We start from the raw sequence: 25013 nt of genomic DNA, 5'->3' as shown, positions 1-25013 counted from the left end.
GCATTTAATGTTGTTAATTCTTATGTTAATACACAACTGCCGATATTAATAACTATGACATAATTAATATTATTATATTATAGCCTCCGAATCGCTTGCATTTCGCTCCGCATGCTCATGCAAGTGTGACGTGACCTTTACAGATCTCTATGACCAGCCATTCGGTAACTTTCGCTTTTGTTTAATCTTCACAAGGTCTAACTCGCCTTGAGTTCATTGACTCTCACGCGCGTTGAATCCTCCGACTCTTATTATGTAAATCGTCCAACTTGGCACAGTGAATCGCTTGAATCATAACCGTCTCAGATTCTAATCCGAGCAAGAAACATAGTTTTGGGTTGACTGGAAGACATGGCTAATTAGCCATAAGTCTGCTCATTGTACAACACTCGTAATCAACTTTATTTTTTTCTTTTCTTTCTGTGATTAATCCTAAGCTCTCATTTTATTGTATTTGGTTATACATAAAGTACATTTGATTAATTCAGTTTTGATTGGCTTATTTTTATTTATAAATTATCTGATGTAAAAAGCTGCATATTCTATCCTGACTCTTGCTCTATTGCAGACTCTCAGCACCAAATTTATTTTAAAAATATTAGTAAGTCCGTAAACAGGCGACATTGCTATTAAAAGAAAAAATATGTCGTCTCATCGAAGCAGGAAAAATGTAGATGTAATGTTCAGCCAAATTCCACGTTTATAACCACAACCCGCAATGGATCTTGGTTAGTTCCAAACATTTATCTTAAAAGATAAGAAGCATCTGGCTACTGGCTGCCAACCAATGTACTACGACTGGACTAAAGGTTTCTTTTCTGGAAAATCGGGGCTTGTCAACGACGATGTTCATATGCGACTTGGTACGAATGTGCAGAATTACATTTACACAATTAACTTTACATAACCTCATATTTGCATTTACCTGTTTTCTTTCTAAGCACTAAAGGTTGTCTGAGAGAGATCGCTATACGATAAGACTCCCTTTATTATATGTTTTTTTTTTTCTCCTATGTTCATTCATATGTTTTACAATAAAGTATTTTACGAAATATATTTTTGAGGCTTTAGGTTATTTTTATTAATAAGTACAGTTATTTAGGACGGGATATTCAACATGTTTTTTATTGTTATTTGGGGCTCGATATTTCGACATTATCTACGAATGTATAATAAAAAACATGGTAAATATCCCTTATTAAATAACCGTAAAACCTAAGACTAATCATTCTAAACACAAATTAAGCATATAATAATTTAGTAGTGTTTACCAGAGTTTGAACCTGTCATCTTCCGTAAAGGTTCCACGGCGCCATCACGGCTAATAATAATGCGGTTTGCAGACACAATAATTTTCTCAAGTTAGTTGCAATGTCAAGTTCATAATATACAAACAAGATGTCGCGATAATCAGGAACTCGTTTCATAATCTCACAGGAGCTGTAGAAAGCTTCCGACCTCACTGCCTACATACATACATACACGTCAAAAGATTATTGTTGCTTTATTACCTTATTAATTGTAATTAAACTTGAGGGGAAACATATATATAAAGATTTATATGTACTGTTTATGGTAGTGGAGTAGCGTACCTGATAATAATTTATGCTTTAATATTATATCTTATTAATTCCTAGCTATACGTCTACCCACGATAAGTGTAGTTCTGGACGGGTTGGTTTGGGTGCCATGGCATTTTACCCTTTTCATCAGTTTCTCTGAAATTAGACACGTGCAGGTTTCCTCACGATGTTTTCCTCCACCACCGAGCTCGAGATGAATTATAACACAAATTAAGCAGATACATATATATAGTGGTGCTTGCCTGGGTTTGAACCCGCAATCATCGGTTAAGATGAACGCTTTCTAATCACTGGGCCATCTCAGCTCCAGAGAGAAAGACCAGTGGTTAGGACGCGAACATCGTCAGGAAACCTGCATGTGTCTAATTTCTTCGAAATTCTGCCACATATGCATTCCACCAACCCACATTGGAACAGCGTGGTTGAATATGTTCCAAACCCTCTCCTTAATTGAAGAGACTTTTTTACTTTACTTTACATCAGTTTCTCTGGTTCTTTTCTTGGTGGAACGCATTATTGCAACTGTATAGATGACGCTGTTGTACAATTTTGGCTTTTAATTGCTCGTTTGATCAGGGTGACCGTTTTGAAATGCAGACCTTAAGTGCCGTGAACTTGTGAGGGTGTTGGATTCTCCTTTGTCGTACCCAATAATAGAACACATTCTTATGTTAGGGAAACTTGCTGGATGAAATATATTTATATACAATGATTTATTTTCTTGCGACAATTACGTGAAACAAGTGAATGTATCTATGGTTGAAAGTATGCCCAATTGACGCGGAATCGTTTTTTTAATGATATAGCTTGACGGACGAGCATTTGGGCCACCTGATAGTAAGTGGTAACCATCACCCATAGACAATGACACTGTAAGAAATATTAACTATTATTTACATCGTCAATGAGCCACCAACTTTGGGAACTAAGATGCTATGTCCCTTATACCTGTAGTTACACTGGCTCACTCACCCTTCAAACCGGAACACAACAATACTGAGTACTGTTCTTGGTGGAAGAATAACTGATGAGTGAGTGGTAACCTAACCAGACGGGCTTGCACAAAGCCCTACCACCAACCATTAGATATTCATAGATTATTTATTTCATTCATTCATAAACTATTAATTCAGTTGATCCTGAACCTTTTTTTATTAAATGTCAATTGAAGCGGGCCTGTAACGGCTAGTCTCAAATATAATAGGCTTTATTTTATAATGCTGTAATTGTTAGTGCTAAAAAATTTTAAGAACGTGATTAGTAAATAATAATGAAAATAAAATATACCTTTTTTGATATGTAACTTTAATTCTTTCAGAACATTTTCAATTACACATTGCAATCATTAACGGTTTTTAATTTTACAATCGGTGTTTAATTGGCTTTTAATCAAATACAGATTAGTCTCTTATTTAATTTACATTTAAAATAATACATCGCTTAACCAATCGTCCCATAAACAATATTTACAGCTAAAATATAATTGCATTAAGATTTAAGGTATTGATTAATAGGCGACATTTTTCGTTTTAACTAAATAAAGTTATTAAAAATCCTTTGATTTATTTTTAACAAATTATTAGCTAAATGCATAACTCCAGTTTATAATTAGATCAATGTTTATACAAACAACATATATTTAGTAATATAATTAGTAGAAGTTTATTGTGTAACTGGTAATTTATTTAATGATATAACTCCACATTTCCTAACATCTCAACATGATAGATAAAGGTTCTAGAAAATAAATTCCTCTAGAAGAATCTTCAATCGATAACAGTTATGTTTAGTTGCTTGGATTTATTCGTCTCGAAACGGTCCATGGTCTTGATATCCATGATCATCACTATCGATATGGCGAGCACCGTCAGCATCATGAATGTCACCATTAGGCCAGACCTGAGGATTGAAGTGTACATGAAAACAATTAAACCCAAAAGTTAAACGTAACGTGGAAAAATTTGTTAAGGAAATATAATCTTTAGTATCCTTATTTTTATTGTGTCAAATAAAAATATTCCTTGTCCCAATTCACTTTTAAATCGTTTTCACTATTTTTATATATTTAACAGAGGATGTCATGGAAGAGTAGATCCCTCTGTTATGAGTATAACGCTTAGATATGGTAATGTATACTGTGATAAATAGGTACTAAACGTTTTTTATATTCTATATGCCAGTTAGAAAAGAATACCTTGTGACATACCGTTGCAAAATTAGTTCCAATATAATATATAAATAAAAGGCAATTGGATAGATTGTTCTAGTAATGCTCATTAACAACAATCCATTGTTGTTAGAATTATAGAGAAGTAATCAAATGTCTTACCAGATGGGTACAGTCGTGAAGGTGATGCAGTCGAAAGCGTCCGCAAACTTCTCCGTGCTGTCCATGAACACCTGCATCTGGAAACGAATGTGTACCAACATTCAGCATTTTAATCTGAACTTCTTCTCCAGGCGTAACGCTTTGCATCCGATACGCAAACAACATTAAACGCAATACTATTAATGAAGGTATTGGCTAAAGATTTAACAACAACAGCAACCTGTAAATTTCCCACTTCTGGGCCAAGGCCTCCTATCCCTTTGAGAAGGTTTGGAACGTATTCCACAAAGCTGTTCCAATGCGGGTTGGTGGAATACACATGTGGCAGAATTTCTATGATATTAGACACATGCAGGTTTCCTGAAAAAGTTGTCCTTCAGCGTTACTTCAGTGCTTGCCTGGGTTTGAGCCCGCAATCATCGGAGTGTAACTCTGTCTGTCTGTCAAACTTTCACTACCAAACTCTGAATCGAAATTGATGAAACTCCAAGGACATAACCTAACACAAGACAACCAAACCATTAAAACGCGAGCTAAGCCGCAGGTGACAACTAGTTACCTGTATGTTTGGAAATACGAGACTAGCTTCGTCAGATGTGTAGACGAGTGCCTGCGAGCAGTGATAGGCCTTCCCCAGGACAGCGGCCGGGGCGTCGGGGGAGGCGGGCGCTTGCAGGTTGAGTCCCGTGCTCTCGAGGCCGCGCTTCACCTCGACCCCCACCGCCGTCCACCAGCCAGACAATTGTTTGAATGAGAACTCTAGAGTTATCTGAAAACGTCAATATGACACGATAAATATTTTTAAGCTTTAATTATTTTTTCAATTGTTCAATTGACTAAACTCTTCCATGTTCGCGAATTTGCGTCTTATATATAAAGTTATATAATACGAAATATTTCCGGTCTAGAAGTATTTCAAAAGTGAATGGCTAAATATCTAGGAGTATATAATAATAAAAAAAATACACTCTAAACAACTTTGAACATTCAAATAGCAGTAAGTCCAATAAATACAAACAAATTTAAAGCTCTCGTCGAAACAAATAAGGCATATTACACAATAATTCAAGAAACAAAAGCATGGCCTTAGGCCTTATTTATTGATTTTTTGGCAGGATATAAAAAAATAATTATAATGGTGGGAAAGACCAATTAATGAGTATCTTGGCGGTTTTAATTCAAAAATCTAACATGACAATTCAAATCAATCTTTACAAATGCTAAAACGTTTAACGCTATCTATTAACGCGATACGTAAACTTATTTAAATTAGATTATAGTGATTGACAGTTACCAAAGCATCATCCAAAGTCTTACCTTGTCTCTAGTGTTATCCCCATCAGCAAAACGGACGACCAGGATGGTGTAAAGGCGGGTTGGTTTCACGGTGGGTTCTCCCACCGGAGTGTCCAGCAACGTCACTGTGCCATCAGGCCACTTCAGTTCTGGCCAGCCCGTGGAGTATATCAGGGCTCCTTTACCCGGAGGCCCTGTGGAGGAGCGTAAAAACTCATAAGTTTTAAGAAATTCCATTGAAAAAAAACGTAAAATACTTACTTTGAAATCCAAAGGTCAAAAGTTGTAAGTGACATTGCAAATTACAATTCAATGTCATAAATCTTATAATGCCATAGAATCTTAGTGTAATCAATAAAAGTAAATAGAGTTATATGTCCCAACTTTATTTTGTATATAACTAGCAACCCTAGCTACTCACGGGTGCAATACTGACACTAAATATACTACAGAATTTGTTAACATCGCATTAGAACCTTCTAAAATTATCACTGTTTCTTTACCATATTGTCCATGTATTAAATATAAAAACCTTCCTCTTAAATCATTCTATCTATTAAAAAAAAACCGCATCAAATTCCGTTGTGTAATTATAAAAATCTAAGCATACAAAGGGACAGACAGCGGTAAGCGACTTTATTTTACAGGATGTAATGAATAATGATGTTTCTTATATTAAATATTTAAATACGGCTGACCAGTGGCGTTATAAAGGGCGTATTTCGGCAACACTCGAGCCGGTTTCTCCTCTTCGGCGGTCGGTGCGCCCGTCGTAGTGCTCTCATCTGAAGCCTGGCGACGAACACGGACCCAGTCACCTTCGTAATCTGAAGGCTGGCTTTGAGACACTGAATTTCCTGTAGATATTAAAATACATAATTAATGTATAAATTACTTAACTTCTATAACAGATCAGATCGGAGTAAAAAATACAAGTTACCGATAGCACTACGTACTATTACCCATCTACAGAAATAATCCTTACAATTAACGAGGGAGGAGAATTTTATAAAGTTCTGTTGCATTTATGTATTGTTGTGTTCCGGTTTGAAGAGTGAGTAAGTCAGTGTAACAACAGGATATAAATATTAGTTCGTAAGGTTGGTAGGCCATTCGTGATGTAAGGAATGGTAAATATTTCCTGCATCACCATAGTCTCAAGGCGATGGGGACCATGTACCACCAGGTGGTAAATTTAGGTCACCCGTCTATATATAAAAGAAAGGAAAATAAATTAGAAACAAAAGGAATACCATGCCCCAGATTTGATATAACTTGGCGAAGTCGAAAACTATGCGTTCTAATTTTAGCTTTTTAAGCGTTTATGGCATAATGATTTAAGGTCGCCTGGCAATGTAAGGAGCCGCAATTTTGATCCGGACCCCTTGGGCTGTTGACGTCCCTACTCCTAGCACAAACAAAAAAGTTAACAGTTTAAAAGTTAACAGTAGTAACATTCCCTAAAAAATATGTTTACTAGTCGACTCTGCGCAATGATTGTCACTATTTAACTCAAAACTATTTTTCTTCTAATGAATATACTGAATATTATAAACAATTTTGTAGAGCAATTTTTAGTAGAGCAACTTTATTAAAAATATCCCGAAAGGAGTCGAGCTATAATGCTATAAATATAACGGGCAGTAAGCAGTAACGCTACCCCAAAGCAAAACGTCGTAAGACATAATACTATAAAATAACCAAAGTATACTTTCAGCCGTATACCAATAGCGTTGAAGATATTTTGATACGAATTCATAGTAAACAAATTCTCTATAATAGGCTATTTGACAATGCGAAAAATAAATTGTGAGTTATTGTAATCAGTGTATATTATGAGTTCAAAAATGTTTAATTACTAACGAAAGTTGAAAATTATACTTAATTTATTCAAAAATCCATAAATAAAAATGCACATTTTCAAACGTTTGTCACGTGACACAAAACGCTCACGATTGGCCGGGCTTATGATGAAGTCACTTTCTTGTAAACTTTGCTTTTCTACTATATGTACCACAGATTAAAATACAGGAAAATGACGTCACCGACCCCATTGCAGCGCCAAATTGCCCAAGTAGCATTTAAATGTGGAATTTTCATTGCGCGCTATTTAAATGTGGAATTTTTAATATGATATTTTTCGGCAAATATGTACTAGAAATAAAAAACACAACTTTTACTGGGTTCCTTAACTTCTACTAAATAATATAAAATGGATTTTTAAAACCAGTCAAATATCCTTTTATATGTGCTACCTGATAACAAGTGGTTGCCATTTCCCGATAGAAATTAGTGAAAATGAATTTTGAACCATTTATTACGTATGCGCCAGCAACCTTGGAAACTGAGATGTTATGTCCGTTGTGCCTGTAGCTACACTGGGTCACTGACGCTTTATATCAGCACACAACAACAGATATATTGTTTGGTGACAGAATACATCATTAGAGGGTAATAACTGTAAAGGTATATAGTACGACGCAACTTTGATGTAGCATCGGCAAAATTCGTACAACCGATCACAAAGCTCTACAACCAAGTTTTGAATAAAGTAAATTCAAATTTAGAAAGACTATCGTTTCAATTAATATTGTTTAGATATATATCAAGATCTATAAGTTTCTAAAACATCGGCGCAATTGAAAGTATTGTCTCCAATTATAAATAAACGATTTTTCAGTAATTTCGTGCCAACGGAGTGTTGGCTGACAGCCATAAATGAATAATCGAGAAAGAATAACGTCTATTTTATTTTATTAGTTTATTTTTGTATTTCAGCCTCAGGTCAAATTATTAATAGCCGTTAATTAATATTACGCCCTATTCTAATTTGGCTTGTCTGTGCTTGTCTGTCATCTACAGAGACATGTCTCGGAATTTATTGACTTAAAGTAATACCAATACAAGACTTAACGTTTTTTTAGAGTTTACAAAAAGTTTTGACGTAAAATTAAAATACTTTTAAATATTAATAATTAAATTGTTAAAATTATAAAATCGATTTTTTTATAATCGACGACTCCGCTTCGAAGTTTGTACATAATTCAAATATGGTTACATATGGTGAAATATGGTTCTCTAAGCCTTGAATATAATTGTAGGTTCTAGCCCAGCAGTACATTTGCTTTTTTTAATATACTTTACAAGTACTTACCCAAAACCCCCAAAACACGACCGGCACCATAAATGTCCTGAAGTCTCGCGAATGTCTCGGTCATCTGCGCGTCCCGCTCCGACCACGGCCCTTGCAGCGTCAGGACCTAGGAATGGACCACTTTTAAAACAAGTGGAATAAACAAATGTTAGCATAAAACATAACATCGCGACTTATCGCTTCTGGTGACAGAAGGACCCGTCTCTAGTCTCCAGGCTCGGAATAATCTTAAAGCAACGGAGAACCGCTCATAGTTATGAAACACTCATTAGTATTTTTCCACGCGATCATTATTGTATATAGTAGTTAGTAGTTTGTTCTCTATGTACACACCTCCTTACGTTCACAATGTAGATAATTTATTAAAAATAAATTTTAGACACTAACCACCCTTACCGGGTTTCGTGCGGGTAAATAAGAAATACTATTCAATCAATTAGAGATTCCAAAAGAATATATGTCATAGTGCACAAACCTATCAATTTCCTATAGATAGTAAGGTAAAAATACTTTTCCATGAGTCAAAATCTGCCAGCAATTTTATTGATCTACTTAGCAGATAAACTAGTTCTAATAATTTGTATAAATAAAGCTTAAATAATTTGTATAAAAAATACATGAATGAATAAAGCTTATTATTCAACACAAGATTATATAGATGATAAAAAAGCGTGGAGCAAGTACTTGTTGACTGTGTTCAAATAAATTTACAAATTTTATTTAACTAGCATAACTATGCATTTCTATTGTTAGAAATTAATGACTGCTGTACTTCTCGACGATCCTTCTCGGTAGTATATTCCCAACGTGTATATTTTTGAGTTTGAATAAATCATTTTAAAATCGCCATTTTGAATTTAGACTATCCCTGACCTACTCTAAAGGTTAGTGCAATCAGACGATTGACGGAAATTGTTACAATATTTTAATTTTTTTGGACATGATAGCTCAAGGAAGATTCAACATATTCATATCAAATAATAAAATTCTAACTATTCTTCCTGAATATTAGAAAACAAAGTAAAATATAAACACTAACAGGCCTACTTCACTTATACAACACGAATTACATACCTGAGTTTCGTTGATAATGTAATCCGGGTGGACGTCTAAAAAGTCCTGTGGTAAAACCAGCGTAGTTTGAGCCTCCAACATTTTCCTCAATCGAGGAAAGTTACCACTGGATAGGGGCACCGAATCCTGGTTATTGAACACAACGATAGCCGCTTGTTCACCATAAATCTTCATCAAGTCATCCTGGTCCAGAGCCTTGAGAGCTGGTCGTTTGTACTTTTCAAGAGATTTCGGTCCAAAGAATAGGAATGGACCTTCCAAGTTTGCGTTGCAAAAATAACATAAAAGCGATAGAATAAACGTGGTTCCTGAGCGCATTTTCGTGGATTTGAGTCTTCGCTGGAGCTAAGCAAGTTGCACAATGGGGGAGCGCCTATTGATTTATTTCGCGCCTGCGCCGTGACGTCAGCATTCATTACAAGGGATGATAATTCAAATATCTCGTTTTTAACATTGATTTAAATGCATTTTTTTATTTGCTTCTTTTATAATGCAGAAGTTACGGTGAAGGAAAACATCGTGAGGAAACCTGCATGTGACAAATTTCATAGAAATTATGCCACATGTGTATTCCACCAACCCGTATTGGAACAGCGTGGTGGAATATGTTGCAAACCTTCTCCTCTAACGGAGAGGAGGCCTTTAACCAAGCAGTGGGAATTTACAGGCTGTTGTTGTTGTTGTTGTTGTTGGTTACGGGTATGGCAATGAATATAAAAGATCATTTTATAATAAAAACATTTATTGTACTAGATTATAATAACTTATTTTATACAATTAAATATCTTATCAGATAAAGGAATGTACACAAGCCGACGCTGATCGTCTGTAGAGGAGTTGAAGATGACCTCGACGAAAAGAAGAATGTCGGTTCTGTGAATAAGTATGAGAATCAATTACGCTGTTTATAAAATGTATTATTATATAAGTATTTGGTAGGCAAACGAACATCTTGGTCTGTCACTGTGATAATATATTTCATTGGTGAAAAGAGTAGAGTTTTCTGAGTTTCTTTCGCCGGTTCTTCTCAGGTCTGAGGTATTAAGTTAAAGGTGTTCCGAAACGGTGGTAGATTTTTGACTATCAATAAGAAAGTGTAATCACTTCTATTTTGAATAAAGATTTTTGACTTCGACTTTGACATGGTGATGTTTTTGTTTGTGTATTATTTGTGACTTGTTTGTATTTCAATGTTGTTCTCTGTAAGTGATGTAATTGTCTTTATGAGAATATATAATCTTGCACCAGGGATCCATAACCATAATAAACTGGGGTTAGAAGTAAATAAAGATGTTATTGTAGTATCGGATAAGTTAGGACAGGGCTTTGGCTCAATAATTAAAAGTGAAATAAAAAATGTAATTAACACATGTTCACCCGGGGCAACCTATCAATACCAAATAAATAAAATAAATTCTATGCATCTGGGTTCTAATAATGTAGTAGTATTAATGCATGGTGACAGTTTGTCTCTAAACAAAAAGAGTTTAATTAAGGATATTAAATTATTAATTGAAATCCAAAATCAAAAGAAATGCAAATTTATAATTAGTTTATTTCCATATTCACATACCTTGACAGATGCACAGAATTTACATATTTATGACTTAAACCTATGTCTATATAATTTGACTCGACATTGCAGTAATGATTTAATGTTATTTGACATTAATAAATTCATTCATAGATTTAAGTGGACAGAGGAAACTATGTACCTACCAATGAAATCGAAATCAACAAATTGGTAACCTAATTGCCTACAATATCAAAAATTATTTTACAAGTAATGTTACCAAGGATCATATGTATAATAAAAATAATAATTTAATTTATATTAACACCGACAAAATTAAAAATACTCAAATTAATAGTTTAAACTAAATAAAACGACAACATCTGCGCCCTCTTACTTAAATATTATACATCAAAATATACAGGGCATAGGTGGCAAAGATCATGAAATAGAATTATTTTCGGAGTGTTATAAAATACATGTATTTTGTTTCACAGAACATTGGGTTAAAAAATTTGACATATTTATTATTTCAAACTTTAAACTGTCAAGTGCGTTCGTAAGAGGGAGTGCTATTCGTGGTGGCTCATTAATATTTGTACGGAATGATATCGTTTGTAAATCTCGAAAAGATATTGTGGCCCTCTCTATCGAACGTACTATCCTGCATGGAATTTCCACAGTACATTATAGTCTGCGTGTACCGGCCCCCATCGGGAGATTATTATTTGTTTGAAACCACTATGGAGGACATTCTTAAAAAGCTATGTAAAACTAATAAATATATAATTGTATGTGGGGACTTTAACGTCGACTTACTTAAAGAAACTACGTTAAGTGTTCGGTTGGTCGCCTTGTTTATGTCATTTAATTTAACTCATAGAGTTAATGAACCGACGCGAATAACCGACGGCACTTCTACGTGTATTGATAATGTGTTCTGTGACTGTGAAATATATGAAGTATCAATTATAAATAATTTAACTTCTAACCATTGTGGTCAGAAGTTTTCATTAAAACACAAAAAAATAAATCATTTAAAAAAAAATAACATACAGGCCAATAACGGCTAACAAATTACATTGTTTTAAAGATATTGTGGCGTATAAATTGTCTAATCTAGATCTTACGACACAGGATCCAAATGAGCTTTATAATTCATTTTTTGAAGTAATACTAAAAGAATTTAACAATATATTTAAAATGAAATCATGTTATAGTAACACAAAATTAAAGTTTAGTGACTGGGCTACTGTTGGTATTTATAAAAGTAGAAATAAATTATACGACTTATATGATATGAGGCGATGGAATCGAAGCGTAGCCTTTTTAGAATACGTCATTAAATATTCCAAAATTTTTAAAACAGTATGCATTTCTGCTAAGTCCTTATATTTAAAGAAAAAAATCCTGAATTCTGATAATAGAATTAAAGCCACATGGGATGTTATTAGTAGTGTTAGTGGAAAACCCAAAAAGGAAATGATACCAATAGAATTGAACACAGGTAGTAGATACACGAGTTCTGAATTAGAGGTTGCTAATTTATTTGAATCATTTTTTGATAAAGTACCCCATAAAATAACATTTCATTTAAAATCATCTACATCAAATGCAGCTAGGTTATTAAATAATAGTGTTTCTAAATGCGTTATTGATTTTTCATTTGAAACGGTTTCTGCAATGTCATAAAAGTATTTTAAACTGTAAATATTAAAAAAACAAAGTCAATGGATCCATCTTGGGGCAAGGTATCCGTTTCTATAATAAAATTCCGCAGAAATTTTTAACTTTGCCGTTTAGTAAATTCAAATCGTTTGTAAAAAATACATTGGTAGAAAAAGCATATTATTCGATACAAGATTTTGTAGATGATAAAAAAGCGTGGAGTTAATACCTGTTGACTTCCAAGCAGGATACATTAATTGAAATAATTGTATTTAATTAACATGAAGTTGTATTTTTTAAATGTTAAAAAAGAGTAACTACTGAGTTTCTTGCCGGTTCTTCTCGGTAGAATCTACTTTCCGAACCGGTGGTAGCTTCACTTAATTGTAAAATGACGATTCAAAAGTGCTTATAAAAGCCTACTTGAATAAAGTTTATTTTGATTTTGATTTTGTTTTTTTGATTTTTAAACCTAAACCTAACTACTAATTTACTAATCGGTTCTTCTCTATAATTCAGTAGGTTATTATATATTTCTTATATTTTATATTATTATAGGTTATTTGGATTGAGTGTTATATACATGACTTTTTTTTCACTGAAAACATGCTTAGTATTCATGGTACAATGTTATAGTACTTAGTATACATCACCAGCTTTGCGATATATTATACATAGTGATTTATTAAAAAGCTTTAACCGAAGCCATTTGAGCTTATATATCGACTCTTAATAATGTTCGCTAAAGAAACTCAGCGATGAAGTATATTGGCTAGAATGTTTTTTGTCTCATATGCCTGTGACACGAGCCGGTGATACTCCAACAACCAAGATAATAGAAGCTACTCTTTATTTATAGCTATTCTGATTTTGAATGTGTAACCGTAATATTCCACAACTTACTCTTTCGTTCATTCGGGTCAGTGACACCGCACTGGCGGTAGGAGATGGTTCTCTTCCGCTTGGTGTCGACGAAGCCAGGGATGAATATTGACGGAGAATCTAATCGCCCGGACGCTAGCAACCTATAAGAAATACAACTTGATACAACTCTATTACAGCATGCATGGATTACAATTAACTTGCATAATGTGAATCATTGTAAATATTAGAAGAATACTGCCATCTATCTATAGATCTTACTTGGTAAAATCTAGCTCGAGCCGGCTGGCATCCGGGCCGTTACAATTAACCTGCATATTGTGAATCATTGTAAATATTTGTAAATATAGAAGAACACTGCCATCTAAAGATCTTACTTGGTAAAATCTAGCTCGAGCCGGCTAGCATCCGGGCCGGTGAAATGCAGCAGCACCTGCACGCAGGCGCCGGCGTGCAGCACGCGCGTGCGCCGCGAATCCACCCCCACCATCCACTCCGGCACCCCCATCACCCGCCGCACTTCCGCGAGGAACTGGCCCCTGACGAACAATAAAACATAAATATCATCCATAACTAGATGTAATATCGAACTCGATATTCATCGTTACAGCTTATCCAAATTCAGAGTGTCTCAATTAAATTTTAACGTGATATTATTAATACAATAATAAAAAGTTTAGTTTATAAGCTTTTTCCTAATTTTAAGATTTTAATTTCTATTTTTATTTTTACTTCCATTTATTACTTTTTCACTTTTATTTTCTTTATGTTTAAAATATTTTTTTCCTGTGCATGCTGTGGTCTCCTATAATTGAAGGAGCACATAACTTGTGTAACCTTTATACCGTTTTATTTTGAATGTGTAATTAGTGTGTATCCTTTGTTGGGGACTCATAAATAAATAAATAAATAAATGGTATGGTATCATATTTAATTTAACAAGAAAACAATTGAAGACACTCTTCATGGAGGAGCACAACCAAGGTAAAATAATATATAGTGGTGACTATACAAATTGAATAATAATTGCAACATAAAAGTTCATATCTGCAGCCCAAGAGACAATTGTCAAAAATCAAAATCAAAATAAACTTTATTGAAGTGGGCTTTTACAAGCACAGTTGAATCGTCATTTAACAATTAAGTGAAGCTACCACCGGTTCGGAAAGTAGATTCTACCGAGAAGAATCGGCAAGAAACTCAGTAGTTACTCTTTTTTAACATTTAAAAAATACAACGTTATGTTAATTGAATACAATTATTTCAATTAATGTACCCTGCTTGGAAGTCAACAGGTATTAAGTCCACGCTTTTTTATCATCTATAAAATCTTGTATCGAATAATATGCTTTTTCTACCAATGTATTTTTTACAAACAATTTGAATTTACTAAACGGCAAAGTTAAAAATGTCTGCGGATTTTTATTATAGAAAAGTTATATCTCTCAGAATTTTCCGAACCTAAGTTCAAAGTATTATACTTACAGAACAAATCTCGGAGGTTTCATAATATTGACGAACTTTATGATATCCTTGTCGGGCAGTATGTTGGCGCAGGCGAAGCGCTCCGAGCTCCTGTCGGGGCCAAATATGACGATGGAGCGGCTCATCGCGGACACAGTCCCTTCGAGCGGCAGATTGCTGTCCACGAACATTTGCCGCTGACCACCGATAGCTGGTTCGAGAAAATAAATGCCATTACTTTGTTTTTACTTTTTCTTAGGATTGTAACGAGACAAATGACTACTCGATGCTGACTGAATTCTTTCTATGTTTATTATACACATGAACTCTTACTCTAAACATCCCCTAATACTTAAGGAGTAATTCTTGACGTAAGAGTAAGGCAGTGTTTCAAGGCTTAGACCAAGACTTGCCTTGATCAATCTCTTATACTACTTATAGTATTCTACTAATATTATTATGTATTATATTTAATTATATTCATTGTATAAATGTAAGTATAATACGATTTTACTAACTTATAGTTCCGAGTCTGGCCGTCAAGTCGCCCACGTCGCATCTCAAAGGGTTGTCGGCGCCACACTCTTGGTTATAAAGGTCGTGCTGAAAACCGTAAGAAAATTAAAAAAAAGTTTTCATACACAAATATATGGCACAAAATAAGTGATTCAATTTTAAGTTTAATGACCAAATTCTCACAACTGTAGTGTAAAGCGTAACTACCGAATAAAAAACCACAACTGCTAAATATTTATTACCTGTCATCTAATATTTTAGGATTCTAGCTGGCAAACTATGTGCTCCCATCAGATGCTAAGTGTTTTACTCACGTTGAGCGGGTCCGCGAGTTGCGTGAAGTACGGGTTCCAGCGGTAGCCGCCCGCCACGCAGCGCGTGCCCGTCACCTTCACCGCCGCATCCACGCCCACTGGGTTCACGAACACTTCCCAGCGATGGTGGTGAGTCTGCCACAAACACGTAACGAAATTACCAAAATACTACCAAATGCTACAAAATATAAATTAAATTCAATTTAATGTTAACATATTTGACGACCTCAGCGGTCGAGTGGTGTGTACACTGGTTTTCATGGGTACCCCGCTCAGAGGTCCCGGGTTCGATTCCCAGCCGAGTCAATGTAGAAGGTTTATTAGTTTTCTATTTAGTCTTGGGTCTGGGTGTTTGTGGTATCTTCGTTACTTCTGATTTTCCATAACACAAGTGCTTTAGCTACTTACTTTGGGATCAGAGTAATATATACGATGTTGTCCAATATTTATTTATTTATTTGTCGAGCGGGGTCTCCCCGCACAGTAGGTATTAAAAGTCAATCCCTAGTTTCAGTACTAGGCGGCGTCTTTACTTGAGTGTTCAAAAGATTCAAAAGTGCTTGTAAAAGCCCACTTGAATAAAGTATACTTTGATTTTGATTTTGATTTTGTTATAAATTGAATGGTGCGTCACTCACGAGGTTGGTGTCCCGGACTCCCGGATGGCGCAGCTTGACCTCGAGGATGGTGTCGCTGGTGCTGCCGTCGCCGTGCACGAGCTGCGTCATGCGCACGTAGCCGTGCGCGAACCCGCCGGGGTGGTGGAACGACGCGATGGCGCGGATCTCGCGCGCCTCCGTCGGGCTGTAGCCGCGCTCCACCGACGAGCACGCCCAACGACGGTCTTTGCTCTGCACACACCATACTTATATCATGCATGATTCATAACTAAATAAAATATAATATAACTGTACATATGTAGGATGCAATTTATACATAAAAAAATAATCGTACCTTCTTGTGGAGAGCGACGGATCGTCCCAGAATACTATAAGGACCAAAAAGTGACAGTTGCGTCTCGTTGTAGAACGTTGTGAACGTTTTAAAATTGTCAAGCAGACCGTATTTCTCACCCAGATCACCAAGTTCGTACTGATCTGCCGTTCCTGTAGGGAAAAGCAAAATGCTATTGTTTAGAATCTGTAATACTGTTTAGATTTACTTTAGTTTATGTAAATTGCCTACATTTTGGGCAGGTGGACTACCTGATGGCAAGTGGTCACCACGGCCTATAGACATTACTGCTATATGAAATAATAACCATTATTTACATCGCAACAAAGCACCACCAACCTTGAGAGGTAAGATGTTACGACATTTGCCTATAGTTACACTGGCTCACTCACATTTCAACTTAGAACACAACAATACTATGCATTGCTGTTTGGCAATAGAATAAATGATGAGTGGCTGGAACCGACTCACATGGGCTTGCACTAAGCACAAGTATAAGACTGGAAAAGAATCTCACCTTTAGCAGTGGGAGGACTGAGCGACTTGTTCACGTGGAATGGATTGTAGGTGTCGTAAATAGTCGTCTTCTCGCAAGGAAACTCCAACTCTTTCTCAATTGGAGTCTGCAAAACAAGAAATCCTTCAATATTTTTTTGAAATTATGCCCTTCGTCTAATTAAAATGTATTTAGAGTTTTAGTTAATATCTTCTTGAAGTTAAATTCTTACTAACGATGTGTATCTTGTAATTTCTAATATCTTCGTCTAGCCCCTCGAGTGTGACCTGGACATTGGTGATGTCGTATTCCGACTGCTGAGTCAGCTCCAACTTGCCCTTCAAGCCGACGGTGTTCCCGTTACCGAACCAATCTTGAATGACAGCTTTGCGACGGTGAAGGCCATTCACGCTGTTAAAATATTAACAATTATCACTGGTTCAGATTGATATCTAATTTGAAAAATTCTTGAAAAATCTTCATCATCAACATTACATAGTATAAAACAAAGTAACTCATTGCTGTCTATCCCTAAGTATGCTTAGATCTTTAAATTTACGCAACGGATTTTGATGCGGTTTTTTTAATAGATAGAGTGATTTGAGAAAAAAGTTTTTGTATTTAACACATGGGTAAAGTAGTAAAGAAACACTGATTAGAAGTTTCTAATGTGATATCGTAAATAAACATATTCTGTAGTATAGTATTCTGTAATATAGTAGGCGGGTCGATAGTGATGATATGAATAAAACTATTGACGAACATTAAATTTTCCACATTCTTAATATCCAAATTTCAGAACAATTTTTTACTTTTTTAATAACGTTGAAAGTACCAATGGGTACTTATAAATATCCAAGAATACAGTAGTAACTCACATGGAGCAGGCCAATCGCTCCCCGCGCGCAACAGGTCCGTGGTCGTCGTAGATCACGAGAGATCGTCGCAACACGGAGCGCACGCCCGACAGAGCGATCAAGCTGTCCGTAAACAGCCGCCGCGTCAGACGAGCGCTGTCTACTTTCTTACCGGCGATGGATAACATGCCGTGCCTGCAAAAGGACATTACAATAATGAAAAAGACAATTAATCTATTGGAGGGCAAGCGACCGTCATCATAGCTAAAACGCAAGCTATCAAACAAATTTAGAAAAATGAGCTCTCCATCACCATTTTACTGCCTACTATGCTACACTATACTGGAACCTACAGATATCAAACCATCTCGAAAGATTCTGGTTTTATAAGATGTCATGTCACTGACTCAGTCCTTCGAGTATGGCGATAAATAACTGGCGTATATACTTTCAAGATGAATCGTTTCAAATACGTTATACGACACAATACTAATGAGCAACTTGTGGCAGATACTAGCCAACTAGGTACTTATGATAGCGCGTAATAAGGGAATGAAGAAGGTCACAGCATTGATTTATTATGTATGGTTTGAAAGTGTGTTAGACACCGTATTTGTATCGCTAAGCAGCTGGAGACGCACCTGGTGGTGAAGTCCCCGAGACGACACAGGCCCTCGTGCGCGGAGGAGCACGAGCGCTCCGGGCTCCGCGCGTCCACTTCCATGTCCTTCTGCTGCAGCACGCGGCCGGCGCTGAGGCAGCGCGCCGTCCAGTTGTAGTAGTCCTTGCCCGGCGCGTGCTCGTGGATAGCCCAGCGGTGTTCGAACGTGTTGTTGATGCTGGCACCATCCGCGTGCACCTACACGTAACCAAAGCATTGTATGACAAACTAATATAACAAAACCCTAAAAACAGAAATCGTATCGATCCTCAAATACCCCAATAGTGGCCGATAGTCCATTTTGTTCTCCTAAATCTGACCCTGTCTACTAACTAACCTGTATACTATAAAGTGTATAAACTTTACATTTAACATAAAAATTCTAGTGTTATTTTCGCAGTTTAGAAAGCGTTTTAAACGTTTATAATTATATTTTAAGATTTTGTATTCGTTATACTACATAATTTTCAAAAATATATAAGTAGATATATATTTAATAATCTGCAAATGAAGATAGTATGTTACCATGCTCTCGATAATGATCGTGGTGTCTTCCCAGGGTCGTTCCAGAGGCTGTCTCAATATGACTCTGCCGACGATGGGGTATCGGAACACAACCTGCGCAGAGCTCATCTGCGTCTGATACTCCGTGCCGTACTCGTATGGAAGGATTGTAGCGCAGATTTCATGTTTCGGTTGTCTCCTGAAACAAATTAATTGAAAAAATAACTTTTTTTCCACGTGTCCATTTGGCCTTGAAATAGTGGTGCAAAATGCTTCATCAAAAGTGTAACAACTTGCCTCATTGCCTCCACTAGTGATAGGAGGGCTGGTTCATTTTTTGCCCAGATAATCGGAATTGCGAATCAACGGGGAAATGCTGCTAGCATTCTTGCCAACATTCCAGGCGGTGAAGATTTATACAGTAACTAGTTTTAGTTCATATTTGTATAAATTAAAGCATTTAATGTTATTAATTCTTATTTTAATATAACGAAAAAAAATGTTTCAATTGTACTACATTTTCAGTATCAATGAGTGAGTTTTACGTAATGTAACTCAGTCTGTTTGTTACCTCATCACGGCAACGAGAGCCTCTGAGTCGATTTCAATGAAAGTTGATATCGAGGTAGCTTTTGCACAATATACATTTTGTGATGTGATACGGCATCGAGTCAATAAATAACTATTATACGATGTATTGCTTATTGCATGTGATTATTTAATAAATAAAGAAATTTGAATTCGATTACTTTTTTTAGATACATAAAAGTACAATAATAATATTGCAACTAATATTACACATAAATACAAACTAGATCTGGATGTGTTACCTTTTTTACACTTAAACCACAGAACCGGTTTAGATAAAAAAAATGGATACAGTTTGAGTCCCAAAGAAGAATATAGACTTTTTAATTCACCTGTGTAAGGGTCACCAATGTTGTACAACTTATGAGATTATTTATTTCATATAATCTAAACAATTCTTGAAATATTACACAAGGAACGCCTGAAAGTGTATAACCGCACAAATGTCGATGGAGTACATATGAATTCTACGAAGGCGTTTTGAAACTAAATATTCAATTTTACACCAATTGTATGTTTATTAATTAAAGTTTATTATGAACCAAACTACATTATATACCACGATGTTTCGTTCTACTTGAAATAAATTGTAAACACAAATTAAAGTGATGAAGAGTTAGTCATGACGGATTGAAACAACTGACTTGTCTCGGCTCACCTACAACATATAAACACACAGATTTAAGCTCGTTGTTCTGTATTTACCTCGTCAAAACCACAGCTCGATGCAGGACGCTATTTCGACCACTGAGCGGCAGGAAGACGTCCCAATAATCTCCACTGAGCTCGTTCACGAGGCCCGGCAACAAGTACTTATGGTTTAGGTACTCAGTGCGATCCTTGTATTTGCCCAGCAGGTCGCCGATGGGGTACTGGTCCATTGTTCCCATTCCTGTATAAATATTTATATATTTTATTTTATATTTCTATTAAAACGTTGGCCCCATCTCATATCCGAGAAACAATGTTAAGAGCCGGTGCCGCTGCGGAAAAAGCTGAAGCCAAAAAAATAACTAAATATTCGTGTATTATATCTAATTACTTTTTTGTTCCATTTGCTGTCGAAACGCTTGGCCCTTGGAGTAGTGGTGCAAAAAGCTTCATCAAAAGTATAACACCTCGCCTCATTGCCTCCACTGGTGACAGGAGGGCTGGTTCGTTTTTTGCCCAGAGGATCGGAATTGCGATTCAACGGGGAAATGCTGCTAGCATTCTTGCCACCATTCCACGCGGTCAAGATTTATACAGTAACTTTTACAGTTTTTAAACAGTTTTAGTTCATATTTGTATATATATATTTAAGCATTTAATGTTGTTAATTTTTTTACTCTAACTAAGTCCTACTCAATATATAAATACTTCTTCAAGTAACATTAAAAAATCTTCGTCTACACGAAAAAAAACACTTACATTACTTGGTTATTGATGAAATAAACATTAATTATGATTTATTTATTTATTTCCCAAGCATTTTAACGACTGACATTTACAAAATTAGAGATCGTTTACATTGAAGGAAATCATGAGATCTACAAAGTGCTGTCATAATTCGAAAATGCAATCTATTCTAATCTTAACATATGTATGTGATAATCATCCTTGTGATGACACAATTAACATCAAGTACGCATACTACGCAACATCCGAATTCCTCGGCAAGTATTACGCGAAGCGATAAACAATATTGTACTGGCTGTGGGCCAACGATCAGATCGGAATCTTAGCTACCCAAATACTAATTGATTTTAGTGATAATTCATAAACACTTAATTTACTTTCACTAAATAAAACAATTTTTGTAATTTCAATAAAGTTTCAGCTACACATAATAAATATTACTAATGGTAACTGAAACAACTTTTTCATTGAAAATGCTCCACAATAAATTTGAAATAATAAAAAAGTCAAGCCAAAAATGTTCATGTTTAGTTGTAAGCTCTACATTAGAATAATGAAAACTTTTGCTTGACATTTTACTGGGGGGACACTTTACTTACCTGGGGGTGGCACATTCTTCTCATCAATCCCAGTAGGATTATATAAATTACCCGTAGTATTACATATGCTTTTCCACTTTTCGGGATCTATAACTTTCGGTGGGAGCTCTCTAATGCTGTACTGCAGCATGGAGCTCACGAATCTAAGATTGGACTCGTAATCCTGGTCTGAGGCGCCGAGCTGGAAATTCGCCCATGTCGGATCAAATGGAGATCGCTGGTTGAATTCCACGGTGCCTTTTATGCCGTCCATGTTGATGAGAGCTCTGCGTATTAAAATAAAACATATTTTTTCTTTCGAGCTTGATTAAATAACTTAAAGTAGTAAGAAAATACAAATTATTAAAATTGTATTTTTCTTTTCCCTCAGTCGCCTCTTATATAAAAATTAATCCGAGTTTAATCATTATCATTATTATAATATAATATAGTATAAAACAAAATCTTACCGCTGTCTGTGCCTATGTATGCTTAGATCTTTAAAATTACGCAACGGATTTCGATACGATGTTTTTTTAACAGATAGAGTAATTCAAGAGGAAGATTTTCGTGTATAATACATGGAAAATACAATAAAGAAACAAGAAAAATGCTGTATATATTTAGTACGAGAATTGCAGATGTGCGAAGCCGGGGCTTGTTGATAGTTTTATATAAAATCGCACTTACTTGGTAGTCTTCGGCTGCATCGGTCTCAGCTTAGCACAAGCCAAGAAGCTGTCGGAGTGTCTAGTATCAAATATCACAACGTAAAGATTCCTCTTCGTGGCTTCCATGTCACTTCTCAGGATATTTAAAACTTCATCCTTGTATAACTTCTTCATTTTCTTCTCCGTCGCATCAGTTGCCACTTTAATGAGACCTAGCCGGCTGTCCAGGTCACCGACGCTCATGCCCTCACCACTGTTCTCAGGATTGAATACTAATTGAAGAACATTGCAATTATCTTCGTGACTGCCCTTATCTGAATCGAAGATATCGGTCACGAATAATTTCCACTTGTGTTCGGTGTAGCCGAGACCTTCTTTCAATACTTTGGTGTGGTAGAGGTCAGCTTGGATGTACGAATCTGTCTCGTCGAGTTCAGGTGTCGTTAACCATCTGAAATTCAAGGTACCGGCCACGGGCGAAGTGAATCTCGCGACTGCGTGCTTTTCCGACATCATGTCCGTGGACAAAATTGAGGCACAGATTACTCTGTCCCTGTCTGCAGTTTCTAATATAATACTTTTACCCCAAAGGCCCATGGGACCGGTTAGCGTATTTTTACTCTCGAATTCTGCGTGGTCTTTGCCAGGCACAATCAAATAACCGAGCTCTTCTGTCAGGTCTATCAGCTCCTTGCCGAGGTTGGACTCTGAACACCTTTCGTTCGACACATCTCTGTAATCGACGGGATATTCGTGTATTGACCACTTCCAAACTCCATCCGGATACTGTAGAGTCGGCTTCAAGTTGGTTCTAATTCCAATAAGAGTGTCGTTTTTACTGGAGAACTCGATTTCTCCATGCAGTCCATGCTGTGAGATATAGGCTCGAAGGACGAGAGCATTTACATCTGCGAAAATAATAAAACACTTTACACTTTACCTGATTGTTAATAATTTAACAAATATTTCCCTCTTTAACTTCTCCTGAATGTGGGGACAACATCACCAAAAGCCGTCAGAATCTAACTTGAGTTTAAATATTTACTTATAAGTTGAGGCCAATTAAGTACCCTACGTCTGTATATAGAGAGTATCTAGATTAAATTTTATTAAACTTGTATTAATCGAATTTATGAATACTAATATTTAAAAATGATGTCTATTTCTTCTTCTATCTCTAAAATATGATAAACAATGTTTTTTTTTCTATTTGTTGTTGTAAATTATTTTCTTAAGGTTTATTGGTAAAGTTTTGACATAATAATAATTTATAAAAAAAATGCTTATTTGTTATTTCGGTAAACAAATTATGAAGTTCGAACATAACAGTACATAACGTACATTACTATATTTGTAAAAACAATAATTCTTTATCGCACAGAAATAGAAATCGTATTGAACAAACTTTTACTTTTTAAGGCCTAAGTGTACTTATAGGTGCAATAGTACAAAAACACTGAGAAATCAATTATATCCTGTATTTAAAATAGCTCTTAAAATGTGAACCACAAAAGTCAAGATTATTTATATAATTTTGACAGAGGTCAGTTTCGCACAAAACATGTGTTTCCCAACAAATAACTTATTTTGAACTTATTTCCAACACACACCTGTTAATAAAGTCACTAAGAAAATAAAGCACGATAACTTTGGTAAATGACTATGTATGTTACACATTTTATTCAATTTTCTTTTACATTTTCGTCACAAATACAACTTCGCTAAGTTATAGTAACCATACTATCTGTGTCTCAAAGTGAAAGGCACTGAGTCAAGTATGGTCACAACTTAACGAATGAGACGGCGTGTGTTAGACAGAGACAGAGGTCTTAACGTACCAGTTGTGAATGCTAAGTATTTGGATGTTTATACGGTATTGGCGGGAAATGATTCAATTTTCAATCAAATTCCTTTATATTATGTGTATATGTATTTTATTGTTGTTCTGAATCTATATTAATATGAAAGTACTGTCTGCCTGTCGCTATTTCACGACCACGCCACTGAAGAGAAATTCATGAAATCTAAAATTAACTCCAAGAAAGGACATAAGCAATTTGTTTGGCCTACAACAACAACAACAACAACAGCCTGTAAATTCTCACTGCTGGGCTAAAGGCCTCTTCTCCCTTTGAGGTGAAGGTCTGGAACATATTCCACTACGCTATTCCAATGCGGGTTGGTGCACATGTCATGTCATGTCATGGTCACATGTGGCAGAATTTCTATGAAATTTGTCACATGCAGGTTTCCTCACGATGTTTTCCTTCACCGCTGAGCACGAGATGAATTATAAAGACAAATTAAGCACATGAATAAGCGGTGCTCGACTGGGTTTGAACCCGCAATCATCGGTTAAGATGCGCGCGTTTTTACCACTGGGCCATCTCGACTTGTTTGGCCTAACACATGACAATCAACACCCTAAAATGTGAGCGAAGCTACGGGTGACTATTAGTATTAGATATGAGAATTGTTGAGAAGTTAGCAGTGTTAAAAAATAAGAAACAAAT

At 35.7% G+C, this 25013-nt stretch overlaps 1 protein-coding gene across 2 annotated transcripts; it reads right to left on the bottom strand.

Annotated features, from left to right (window-relative positions):
- Positions 1-3186: 3186 nt before the first annotated feature.
- On the bottom strand, positions 3187-24275 carry LOC124539833. 2 transcript variants are annotated; one of them, XM_047117192.1, is made up of 23 exons: positions 24111-24275; positions 22520-23408; positions 21851-22116; positions 20559-20745; positions 19287-19464; positions 18742-18959; positions 18122-18295; positions 17480-17654; positions 17265-17370; positions 16748-16899; positions 16432-16644; positions 15794-15928; positions 15482-15566; positions 14985-15174; positions 13877-14038; positions 13520-13642; positions 9437-9701; positions 8363-8468; positions 5907-6065; positions 5230-5402; positions 4472-4681; positions 3913-3989; positions 3187-3482 (listed from the first exon to the last, which is right to left on the bottom strand). In XM_047117192.1, the coding sequence occupies exons 1-23, from the start codon at positions 24175-24177 to the stop codon at positions 3350-3352; spliced, it is 4443 nt and encodes a 1480-aa protein (XP_046973148.1). In that variant the 5' UTR covers positions 24178-24275; the 3' UTR covers positions 3187-3349. The 2 variants fall into 2 exon arrangements, with proteins under 2 accessions (XP_046973148.1, XP_046973146.1); XM_047117190.1 differs by lacking the exons at positions 3187-3482; positions 3913-3989; positions 4472-4681; ... (2 more) ...; positions 8363-8468; positions 9437-9701 and adding an exon at positions 10167-10309 and having other exon boundaries at positions 13521-13642.
- Between the last annotated feature and the right edge of the window lie 738 nt (positions 24276-25013).

This window comes from Vanessa cardui, chromosome 23 (genome assembly GCF_905220365.1).
Source record: "Vanessa cardui chromosome 23, ilVanCard2.1, whole genome shotgun sequence".
Classification (NCBI taxonomy): domain Eukaryota; kingdom Metazoa; phylum Arthropoda; class Insecta; order Lepidoptera; family Nymphalidae; genus Vanessa; species Vanessa cardui.
The sequence above is the reverse complement of the archived record's forward strand: the minus strand, read 5'-3'. Positions and strand labels throughout refer to the sequence as shown.

Coding starts and splice junctions, on each gene's coding strand:
- LOC124539833 (XM_047117192.1), bottom strand. CDS start 24,177: ATGTGTAACATACATAGTCATTTACCAAAGTTATCGTGCTTTATTTTC. Junction 19,465..20,558: donor CGAGCTGTGGTTTTGACGAG/GTAAATACAGAA, acceptor AATTTGTTTCAG/GAGACAACCGAAACATGAAA. Junction 14,039..14,984: donor AAACCTCCGAGATTTGTTCT/GTAAGTATAATA, acceptor ATTGTTCGTCAG/GGGCCAGTTCCTCGCGGAAG.